This window comes from Colletotrichum abscissum, assembly GCF_030869225.1.
Source record: "Colletotrichum abscissum strain IMI 504890 chromosome Unknown Scaffold_22.1, whole genome shotgun sequence".
Classification (NCBI taxonomy): Eukaryota; Fungi; Ascomycota; class Sordariomycetes; order Glomerellales; family Glomerellaceae; genus Colletotrichum; species Colletotrichum abscissum.
This window is the reverse complement of record NW_026850121.1, coordinates 316588-328734: the sequence shown is the minus strand read 5'-3', so window position 1 is coordinate 328734 and position 12147 is coordinate 316588. Positions and strand designations below refer to the sequence as shown.

The following is a 12147-nucleotide window of genomic DNA, read 5'->3' as shown; positions in this document are numbered from 1 at the left end:
AGGGCGACAGGGAAAACCTCAACGGGCCCCATATCGACAAGACTGGCTCCCCGATGCTTCCTAGCTCAGCTACGACTAAGCTCGCGATCCTCCGAGCTGTCAAGTCATGTTAGTCAAATTCGGGTCATACAACGTCGCTGGACTTGCCAATAGAATCACCCTCCTCCCTTATCCTCCTCTGACAGGCACGGCTCCAGCCCTGTGCTTCCCACTATACTGCTCACTAACGTCCTGCCTTCTCTTTCGCTCTGCTTCCCTCACCCTGGCTAGTTCCTCTCGGAGCCCTGATACGACTTAGTCTGCCGGAGCTTCCTGTCTGCACCTCTCCATATCCCCTCTGAAGCTCGTGCTCAGATTAACTTCCCTCTCTCTCTCACTGCCCCGCCATCCCTTCCTTCACCCAGACCACATTCCCGCTTCAGCAGTGCTGACCAGCGCCGTCCAAAAAGGGATCTTCCCTTCACCCCGCTCAGAGGGTCCAGGACGCAGGAGTCGGGATAATCTGGAGCCTCGAGCGGGGCTCACAGGCACATGTTCTGTATCTACTGTCCCAAGGAGGACAGGGCCCTTAGACTAGGAGGAGTCCACAGGCATACCCGGGGAATGGATGAGGAGGACGATGAAGCAGAGGGCTAAGAAGGGGGGCGTGTGTTGGCCCTCGATCTGGAACCTGGGGTGCCAAACGAAAATTCGAAAGCTCTCTCTTGCTCTGTCAGTCCCGTCTATCGCCGTCTCCTTCGCCCGGTAGACTACGGTGTTGAGGGTGTGTCTGTCGAACGATACTGAACCTTCCCTCGCCTCCTCTCTTTTCAGACTTTGGAGCGGGTGTACCTGGCTTCAGGAACTTATATTGACGTACGTCCCATGCCAGTGTCATTCCTTTCAACTTCCCCAAGCCTTCTCTCCATCTTCCAACATCCTTACTTTTCTCTTGCTTGATCCAAACACTCAAGCATAGGAAAGGCACGTGTGGCTCGCCCGCCTTTCTCAAACCAGTTTCTCGAGCTGCGGAATTCAGACACACGCTCATTTTACTTTGCTGTTTGTTTCCTAATCGGAAAACACCATCTTTTACACTCACTTCGCCATCATTCCTCTCCCGCTCTCTCAGCCCTTCTCCCGAGGACATACCACGAGGAATCTTGACCCCGGAGCATATCACACGGAGAACAGGCGCCCTTTTGCACTCCTTCACTTAGCAACAAAACCCATGCCCGCCCCGTCACGGAATTCCTGAAGAGTCATTCCTTTCACCTACGTCTTTTGCCTCTCAGCTATCTTCCATTCTTTCACTCAGGGGTTCCGTGCTTGTCAAGGAATCCTTTTACAATCCAGTTGAAGTCTCTACTCTCCTCGTGGGGTAGAGAGAAAGAACGGACCAAGGTCGACGCATCAACCAGTCCCATACCAGTCCTCCGCAAGGACTATCTCCAGAAACACAAAGGAAAGAAGATTGCTTCCAGAGGAAGCAGACCTGATGATGATGGAGCACCCGCGCCCTGTGCTTCCCTCTCAACGCTACTCCCCTTCCCCAGTCTACAGCTACGATAGCAGACGATGCACACCGACTGGGCGGCAGCCGTTGAGGGAGTCGACGGGCAATGTCCAGTCCGCCGGCTCTCACTTGGGAAGCCTCGCATCGTCGTGCCGTAATAGCCCACTTGGGCTCTTCTCACCGAGCCTGACGAGCATACCCACTCCACCTATCGTACCATCCCAGGCTGGCTCTACCTACAGGAGCAGCAACAGCCTGAGAAGGCCTGATGCTCTCCACATGGCCAGAAGGGCACGACATGACATCAACCCCATCTACTATGCCCCTGAGTTCCGGCCTTACCGGGACAAGCAAGACCAAAAGGATCCCAACGAGAAGCAGATCTGGCCTCGTGTATTGGAAGATGCCTTCCTTGACTGTAAGTCACATTCACTTGAGCAGCTTGAAGTCCCTTCTGACATGGCATCTTAGCGCTGCTCATCATCCCGCATATGGGTAGAAAGAAGTACAGCATGCAGGGCAAGCAGTTTGGGCGTAACATGCTCATCAGCGAGTACCTGTGGATCGCGTACTGCTGCAGCTTGCAGCCAGGACAAAAGGCAGAGGAAAGAAAGAGAAAGCAAGTCTCCAGCCACATTCAAGTGGTTAAGAAGATGTTTGAGAAGCACCGATGCTGTAAGTTCGGGCTGTCCGTCTGCTTTAGGGACTTGAGCTAACACATTTCAGACCACTTCTTTTTCGTCAAGGACCCTGACAAAAGCGAGGCCCGTCTCAAGGACAACATGGAGATTGCCTCCTTCAAGGACAACCCAGTCCTGGTCGCCCTCGCCGAGGGTCGTCTTCCAGACGTGCGCCCCAATTACGAGTACTTTGCCCAGATTCTTGCCATGGACTCCCTTGTCGTCATGAGGCCCAAGACTGCTTGGATCTTCGTCGCTTCCTCCAACGTCAGGATGGAAGAGAACGGAGACGCCTACGACCAACACGGCAAGCCTCTCGACCCTGACTACTACCCCCACTTGGAGAAGAACATGCACAAGGAAGACGGTCTTTCCAGAGGCCTCAACGGCAGCGTTCTCCTGCACGAGTACAACCGCGAATTGGCACAGAAGGAATCCGCAGCTGTCACTGAGATGTCTCAGGAATGGGAGGCCAAGTTCCCTCCCTTGCACAAGTCACTCGAGCACGCCATCCAGGACAACAAGTGGCTCGACATCTTGGAGATGACCGTCACGCTCGAAATTCATCCCCGCAGCAACTTCCCCGCCGGATCTGAGCTCAACGGCTTCGTTGAGCTGAGCATTTCCCAGCCCGCACTCCAGAACCATCGCTGGAAGTGCGTCACCAAGCTGGCGCGGCCCGAGGAGCTCCGCCGAGCCGAGAACGAGCCCTGCATCATTGAGCAAACGAGCGAGGTCGGCGTGCAGTACACGCACCGTCCCGGATGCCAGGAGAGCAAGTTCGAGTGCGACTGCCGCAGCCGTCCCAGACAGGACGTCCGCGTGCCCTTCCCCGCGGCCGAGTGGGCTAGCATCCTGAGCACGTGCGCCGGCTACCTCGAGCCCGTCGACAACAAGAACAAAATCGAGGACGATGAAGAGAGAGCCAAGGCCGCGGAAGACGCCGCCCTCGAGGCCGAGCGTACCACGGCAGAGCTGATCCAGCAGGTCGGCATGTTCCAGGAGCTGTGGTCTGCCCCGCCCGACAACTCTGACCGCCGCAACTGGGTGCGCCGCGGTATCATTCTCTGGAAGTTCCGCACGATCCATGCCTTTGACGACAAGTGGAACCCCATCTTTGAGAAGCCTGCGCCGCAGAAGGGCAGGAAGCCCGCCGAGGAGGACGGCGAAGACCAGAGCTCATCATCCCGACGGGGAAGCCGCTCAAAGCGCGTCTTCAACCCTCCCGGCACGACCTGGCGCTTCCTCACGGCTCTGGACCCCGTCTCCTCGGCGCATCAGCAGAATGTCTGCGTCAACCCGGCATCTGGCCCGGGCCGGGAGATGCTCATGGCACCGACACCCCCCTACTCTCACCACCTCGCTGCCGTCATGAACGACAACATGAGCAATGCTTGGGAGTCCGTCACCATGCCTGGCCAGCTGCCAAGCCTGGCATCCACCGGAACACTTGGGCTCATGGAACCCTACTCACATGGACTCGCAACGCCTCCACCAAGTGCCTCTCTCAACTCGTCGTACGCAAGTAGCTACGATGGCAGTCATGAGCTGGCCGGCGGGCCACACCACCATCACCACCAGCTTGACCTCTTTACCGCCGCGGCCTGCACTAGCTCCATGGACAACCAGGCCATCGTCGCCGACATGTCATCTGCTGCTCCCGACCCGTACCTCTCGGCGACTGCAGGCATTCAAGTTTCAAGCGGTGTACCTGTCGGCGTTTACGATGAGGGCGAGGTCGAGGGCATCCACGACTGGGACACGACGACTTCGTCCTTCCATGGCCTCCACCAGTGGAACGGCTGGAGCGAGGCGGCGTCAGACCCAAAGACGCAGCAGTGGCAGAACGAGAACCACCGCAGCGCGGCGGCCAACTCCAACCTCTGGGCCGAGAGCAAGGACCACCATACATGGAACCAGCAGCCATGGGCCCAGGCCGTCTCGGCAGTCGCTGCCGTGGCCGGCACAGACGGCAGATCCGGATGGTCACCAGTCGACCAACAGCGCAGCAGCGGACTGCCCTCGCTGGATCAACTCACCCCGCTCAAGTCGTTGACGGGCAGCAGGAAGAGGGCGCGCTCCAACAGCCTCGACATGGAGAACAGGGAGAACTACCCCGCATCATCGATCCAGAAGCTGGTGCACCATCGAGCGCCGGCAGCTGTGATGGACGAGGCTGGTGGTCACGGACACCGGAACTGGGAGTGAAACTTCACACTCGGCCGAGCTGTACAGACGGGAAAGGGAAAGGGGAATACAGCATGTTTCCGGGAGATGTGTGCCCTGCTTGCTTGCGCGTATGTCGCAAAACTGGAGAGGAGTAATCTCGCATGCAGCGGCATCTGAGCAGAGGTGAAAAAAAGGGACAGTGTACTTTTGCGCGGGAGTTTATGTTCTTGACTTTAGGGTGGGATGGAATGATTGACGGCCGACTCATGTGTGAAACGCCTATAAAGGCTCCTCTTGGATGGAATAGGGGCAGAGAAAAAAACATGTTGCAATATGCTAGAAAGAACAGCAACTTTTGATACCAATAATCACGTCTTGTTATTACCAGAGTTTTTAGTAAGGAGAAAGAAACGCAACTTGTTACTCTCACTTGGTCCCCTCGGCAGAATATGAAAACAAAAATTGCTTCGGTTCCCACATCACGGTTACATTGGTCCGACAAGAGACGTATTGTTTCTCCTGTCATCCTTCATGCCCGCCAAACGTTGGTGTTGGGACGAGCGAGTGGTTCAGAGAGCTTCGCTGGAGTGATGAGATGAAACGCTCAGAAAAGTGGCAAGCCTGCCTGCTTGCTTGTCTGCCTGGTGTTCGTCGAGGGGGGGGGGGGGGTTCACCTGTGGTGGGTATTCTCTTCCTCTTCTTTTTTTCTTTTTTCATCAGCGTTTGAGGTGATGGAAGCTTAAAAAGATCAGATGATCCTCTGTTGCCAAGACTTATGTTTTGTGAGACGCTGCCAAATTGTGGTTCCTCCGTTTCTTCGGTTTGCCTTTTGTCGCAAACTCGACGGAGCTCTCGGTGCGGGTTCGTAGTCGTAGTCGTCGTCAACATCGTCCCTGTCCTCGTCACCAGTGCCGCCCGGACGTTACGGTAATAATAATAACTCCCCCTTCCCCGGCCTCGCCAGGAGGATTCAGTAGCGCGAGTGGAACGTGGGAGTTTGATGTTTCATTCCAAGCAAGAGAACGAGATTGCGGAGCAGGAGAAGCGAGTGGAGGTGTGCACGTGGAGACCTACCCATCGCATCGTGCGAAAAATGTGAGTGCTCAGAACCAGGAGATGGAGCGAGAGAGAGAGAGAGAGAGGATGAGGGCGATCAGTGAGAAAAAAGAGCGGAGGATGTTCGCAGGGGTTCTTCTTTTCTTAGGATGGGACGGACGAGGGTTTGCGGGTGCATGGTCTGAACAACGTGGACAGCAGGCGCAGGTGAAACGCTGCATGTCTGAACGTTGGTGACCGAGGTGTGTGATATCGCGAACAGTGGCAAAAGACGGGAAATAGGGGGTTGGTAAGTCTGGTGAGTTTTCAAGATAATCGCCCGTTCGAGCTGCCGTCTTGAGGAAGAGTTGAAGTCGAAAGATTCATCAATTGCGTGACAAGAATCTCGGCGGTTGAGCAAGCGCTGTCAAGTTGAGCCTCAGCATACTCAGCCACGATTGGACTGGACTGAAGCCGTTCGCCGAGATCTCGCGCCCGCCGCCCGCGGCGGGCTGCTAGCGGTGGAGCAGAAAAAGAAAGGACCGGGATGCGCACAGACGATGAGACAAGACGATTTCTGAATTCACACCAGCGAGGAGGATCCAATTGTTGATATGCCGGGGTTTGGCTTGCAGATTGACGGCTCCAGGGCATTGAGCTCGGAGGCGTAGGTGACAATCTCTCGACAATTGAGATGGGGGTGGTCTAAGCGGATGAGAAAGCAGAACTGGGAATACCATGAACAACTCTTACTTTCCAACTTCTGTGCGGTCGCCGACTCTTGCTTGCTGTTAGTCTTCGTCTACCTCTAATGGTTAACCCGAACACCGATTGCCAGAGCAAAGAAGAGACGTGGCAAACCGAGCCACGAACAGAGAAAACGGAGCAAAAGACTGGAAACGAAGGCCCGGTCAGGTATTCGTTGTTCATCGCGTGTTGTGTGCTGTGTACTCTGTAGGGGCCACTGGTCCGTGTTTCGAGTCTCGTTGCATTTTGCTCTTCTAGACGCCGTCCAGACGTCCAAGCTTGTGCTTCCCTGACATCCGTAGACGGCGGTCCATTGCGCTTGCCTAGACTTCGGTCCGTCTGGAATGAAAGGTGGTGACCCGGGTCGTGGTGTCCGATGCCCATAACTGTTGGGTATTGCCACCGTTCATTAAGATCCCTGATGTGGGATTTTGGAGTAGGTCGGTGCTCCAAGGTGGGTTGGAATCTTGTATACTCGCGACTCCATCCGCGGCAAAAGAGACCAGGGTGCTTGGCGCAAGGAGTACATTTTGCGAAGCATTTGCATTTCTGATTTGGCATCAAGTAAGCTGCCATGGAACACTGGTCAGTTTAGTTGCGTGGACAGACGGCAGTGGGAACTTGGCTTTTGTTGTTCACTTCCTTGCCTGTTCCATTCCTGGATCCATCTTCGTCGACCGTCTGGCGGCAGTCTGCGCCAACGGTGGCCAATCGAGTAGATTACCAGGCCCTTGTGTCCGGCGGCGGCGCGGCAAGGCCAAACAGGAAAGGAGAAAAGAGGCTGAGCCAATCTTACGGTGGCCAGCCATGTATTCGTGGACGACACGCGAAATAAGCAAGGAAAAAAGAGAAAATGGTCGACGGGAATGGCCTCGGCGCGTTGAAGGTGGAACAAGCAGAGAGAAGCAAGTGGTGGTCTGGGTGCCAATTTTGGTAGGCGCCGTAAGTTGCAGAGCGGCAGAGGTGCTAGCTGCCAGTCAAAGTGGTGGTGGACCCTTGGGTCTGGAGCTCGCTTACTTCGGGCAGGGGTCGCATGGGCCTGGTTGACTGGATGAGGTGCATCGCGACTCGCAGGACGGTCAGGACCTTCTGGACTCTCTGCAAGAAGAGTGCGAGCCCCTTGTTCCAGATTTTGCTGTGAAGCATGGGGTCTAAAGTCTCTCGGCCATACGTTTTGGCCTGCAGAGATACATGTTTCGTCGTTAGCTCCCAATCCCTGGCTACATGGACCGTGGCGCCTAAACCAAGATCGGTGCAACCCCACGAGCGTCGGTACCTTACAGCGGGAGAGCAGCGACGACTGGTACTTATTGCCCCAAACTTCCAAAGGTACCTGCCCGTAGGTACCTAGAGAGCCCCGCTCGCGTGCAGGTTAGTGCAGACCATCTCCCGTTAAGTGCCCACCGCCCGACCCGACGTCTCCCCGACCTTGATGCGGATGTCATACACACTACATGCCTTGTCGTGACTACCGTGACTACCTTGCATTGCCTTCAACCTTGAGACCTGTGCGCCAAGAAGTCCACTTCAACCTCCGCCGTTCCTTGTCAAACATCAACCTTGGCTACTTTGGCGCATCGTGCTTGACTGGCGCCCAGTACCTCGCATCAGAAACATGCGCTCTTCTTCGTCCCATACCAGGCCCCATCCGACCCTATGGCCGGCCCCGGCACACGACCGGTATCGTTCGCTCTTTGGCCAGATGCCCAGAATCCCCCTGTCCGAGTGCCCATCCCGTCCTCCACCGTTATCGTTTTAGATCGCGACTCCCACGATGCGCCGCATGGGTGTTTGCCTGTCATTCGGGTACCCATCCTGCGTCGATCACGACCCTCGTCCACGGGTTGAGCAGCCAGAAGGGAAAGCATGAGTCTAGATGCGTGTAGGGATATCCAGGCCATGGAAGGCGGCAGACATGGCCCATGGGTGACAGACAGACGTGATATTAAACCAGCCCGGCCTCTCATCCCGAAATGGCCTTGTGGTCTTCACCTCACCTCACCTCCTCATCCACCAAACGCCCTTCCTCCTCGGGATTCGCAAAAGAACGTGGAAACAATCGCATTGTTTCCCTTCTTCCCTTGAGGCCCATTCTCAGACCACCCTAATTTCCGTGGATTTCATTGTACGCGCTTGAGGCAGGCAGGCACCTTCCTTTATTCGTTTTATTGTTCCTTCCTCCCGGACCGAGTCGACTGTTCGATCCTTCCTCGCCTTTTCAACAACCTCACAGCTTACAACGCCGCCCCACTTTACCCGAGATATCAATCTTTGACCTCGACCATCGCCGCATGTAGCACGACAAGGCCTTGTTATTCTTCTTTTTCTTTCGCCTTCTATTCTTGACTCAGCTGGTATCTGATTGCGCCGGACGTCTTTAATTGTGAATACAAATTTACGTGTGTAAACAAACAAACTTCTTGGTCTCGTTCAGTCCTGCCACGCCAGTCAACAACCTGATTCACCGAGAATCCAAGAATCCGCGTACATAAAAACAACCTCGAGGCGGCCCAGTCATCGATCTCAAACTTTCACATCAGTCATAACATTACTACAACTTCGACTCTTCTGGAAGACTCGAAAACTCTGCGCTCCTTCCTGCCAAACGATATCTCAGCCCGCCCCACCTGGTTTGTTGTCCTTCTTCCAGCTCATACATACGCAAACCCTAACTCATCTTTTTCATCCAGACACACACTCGATCCTTTTTTGATTTCGTCAAATTCCTCACCACTATTCACTTTCCTCACTTTCCCTTTGGAATCGCTCACGAGTCCACCAAATTCTTCCCTACTTTTGCGCTCCGCGAGTATCAAAAGCTTCATCACTTGAGTATCCCATTCACAAGAATATTCACTCCTTCCTCTTCGCAATCATATCCCAAGAATTCACCATGGTTCGCGTCAACTCCTTCGCCATGGCTGTCGCCGCCATCATCGGTGTCCCTATGGTCGAGTCTCACACCTGGGTCGAGCAGCTCAACCGCGTCGCTGCCAACGGTACTCTCGTTGGTCCTGATGGCTTTTCCAATGGCTGGGCTGGTCGTCTCAACGGCTTTGACGACGAGCGGTACACAATGCGCATTCCCGGAAAGGGCTTCAATCTCTGCGAGAAGTCCATGCCCGGTAGCCAGCCTGCAGAGTTCCCGTCCTTGACTGCTGCTCCTGGCGACTTCGTTTCTCTTCGCTACCAGGAGAACGGCCATGTCACTAAGCCGACCGCCCCCGAGAACAAGCCCCTCAACCGCGGCACTGTCTTCATCTACGGCACCACCCAGCCCAAGTCTAACCCTAGCGTCTTCGACATTCACCGCCAGTGGACTGCTGACGGCAAGGGTGGCGATGGCACTGGTCGCCTCCTGGCAACTCGCAACTACGACGATGGCCAGTGTTACCAGGTCAACGATTCGCCCATCTCCCAGGAGCGTCAGGGTGCCGCTGTGCATGAAGCTCTTCAACCCATGGGCGTCAACATTTGGTGCCAGACGGCCTTCCAGCTCCCTGAGGATCTGGCCCAGAACTCAGAGTACTCCATCTACTGGGTCTGGACTTGGCCTACTCTCAAGCCGGGTGTCGTCGCTGAGTCCACGAACGGCCAGTTTGCCGACTTCCCTGTCGGCTTCACGGACGACAAGCGCGCTGCTACCTCTGAGGATATCGAGACGCCTGAGCTCTATTCTAGCTGCTCTGTTATCAAGGTTCAGGGTGAGAAGCTTGTGCCCGGTGCCAAGGCTTCCTCGAACTCCAACAAGGCTACCAACGCTCTGTCTGCCTTCACGTTCCTCGAGGAGACGGATTACAACTTCAACGCTATCAAGGACCAGCTTGCCAACCCCTTCCAGGTCAGCGTCGACGGCCAGGCTGCCCCTGTCAACTCAGCCCCCAGCAATGGTACTCACAGCAGCACTCCGGCCGCTACTCGCACTCCGACTCCCACCGTTCCTTCTGGAGTCGCCCAGGGCACCAACAAGGCTCGAGTTCTCACTGTCTCTGCTCCTGCTATGACTCTGTACTCGTTCCTTACTGTCACTCTCAATGCCCAGACTCCCGCTCCGACTCCCACCAGCGGTCAACAGTCTGCTGAGGCCAGCGTCACCCCCTTCCTCCACGGCCGTCATGTCAGAGGTAGAGACTCTTGGAACTTCGGCCAGGGCAACTAAGCTGTTGGGGACCCACGTCGCGCAAGCATTCTGAGGGACACACATCGTCTACTGGGCCATGCGCAACATTATTCGACTTTTTCTAGTTCGACAATTTCTTTCTTTCTTTTCTTTCAGTGCTATTCTTCAACAATACCCAGCATTACCATACCACTCTCTTGGAGTTTGGGCTCTCTTTTCGGTATCGCCAAAGTCCTACAGTACATACATCCGGTTACAGGCATCACGTTCTCTTCAACTTTCCGGCATCAACGGCAACGGGGATTGGACAAAGGGTCATGAACAGGAGTATCACGGTCGACATTTCGAATTTCTGAGCATTACCCCAGGTGGACAGGACGGGGCAAGGTCTTTTTCTTTCTTTCTTTCTTGATGACCCAGGCATATAACCGGAACGGCATTTCCGGTCGGCGTTGGAGGATAAAGGATGATACCAACTTCTTTCTTCTTTCAGTTGCCTCAATATTCTGAGGCCATTTCTTTGTCATCAGGGAGGGTTTGTCTCCCAAGAGTTTTCAAGTCTCCCCCATGGGTATATGGGAGGAAAGGCTTCCAAACTGGTTCGCAATTTTCTCAAGGCCTCGCTTACACCTTTTCTACCCATTTCGATGTTCGGACTTCACGTCTCCCCTTCTGGTTGGGCGGCTCGATGCTGCACTTAAGAGACATGATACGAATTGGCGGAATGGGGTTATGGATTAGATGATGGAAGGGAGGCAAACACACGAAAAACAAGTAGTCATGGAACGCAGAGGCTATAGTGCTCGCCTGGAGGGTGGTAGTACCATGGAAGCCAGTTCACACACTTTTTCGTTGCACTTCCCGGTGACTCGCATGTGACATGATTTCAAGGTTCGACACAGCCATCATGTGGACTTGTATGACCGACCTCTTTGACCAACCTTGATGCTGTTCAGCTCACTCACCGACGCTGTTTAGTCCACCCACCCACTCCATATAGACCAGTCGCTTTCATCGGTTGGGGCCATGTTCAAGACTAGTCATCTTTGTCAGCACATAGTATCCTCAGCTTGATATGACCTCAACTGCTAGATATCTCTTGAATTGAACAGGAAGACTGTAGTGCCAAACATGTGTTCGATGTCAGCGTTCTGTGTCATGGGCAGCGTTCGTGCGTGGAAAGGGCCTTGATACACCCAGAATCTTCCAAGTAGCCAAGCATAGACTAGTTGATATCGTAGTCATGGCTCCCATCAGAGCAAAAGCCATCATGCACAGTCTGAATCCGCTCTGGCAGTGACTGAGCTGTCCACGAGGCTGAAGTATAGGCAAGGCTGCCCAGAACCCTCACCGGCTCCCCAGGCAGCCGCCACCCACATCGCACCTTCCTGTCCACGTCCAACCACAACAACAACAAACCTTCATCCCATACCTTGACGGGACGGACACCCACTATTCTCTCTCCCTCAAACCGCCTACCAACCCACCAAGGGTCTATAGGGCACCTCAATTCCATTCTCGTCACCAGCACAGCAGGCGCCCCCCTAGGTCGGGGGGTCAGGTCAAACTGTGGCGTGGGTGGTGGAATGGTTAATGGTCACCAAATTATTCACGCCAACCAGCCTACTCGACGACAGGCTCAGCGCATACCCGAGTTCGAATCCCAGCATGAGCACTAAGAGATGTAGCCCCCAGTTCAGCACCGGGGGGGTGAACTCTTTTGACTTTTTGGATGACTTGAGTATTGGGGTATGATGAAGGATGACGGTAGGCTTGAAAGTTGATATAGGAGGCCTCTTTCAATATAGGAGCTTTCGGTCTTCATTATATACAGAAGCATCATCGTTTCTTGTAGAAACCCCAAGAGGGTCGGGCGTGAAGGGTTGTGGGAGTAAGCCACT

General features: G+C 54.7%; 2 protein-coding genes across 2 annotated transcripts; both read left to right on the top strand.

The window, feature by feature from the left end:
- Positions 1 to 1477: 1477 nt before the first annotated feature.
- On the top strand, positions 1478 to 4383 carry CABS01_09297 (uncharacterized protein; the record flags this gene model as incomplete). Its single annotated transcript, XM_060542654.1, has 3 exons — positions 1478 to 1913; positions 1967 to 2170; positions 2222 to 4383. The coding sequence occupies 3 exons, from the start codon at positions 1478 to 1480 to the stop codon at positions 4381 to 4383; spliced, it is 2802 nt and encodes a 933-aa protein (XP_060400381.1).
- Positions 4384 to 9019: 4636 nt separating this feature from the next.
- Positions 9020 to 10285, top strand: CABS01_09296 (uncharacterized protein; the record flags this gene model as incomplete). The annotated part of the gene is made up of 1 exon (XM_060542653.1): positions 9020 to 10285. The coding sequence occupies one exon, from the start codon at positions 9020 to 9022 to the stop codon at positions 10283 to 10285; it is 1266 nt and encodes a 421-aa protein (XP_060400380.1).
- Positions 10286 to 12147: the final 1862 nt, after the last annotated feature.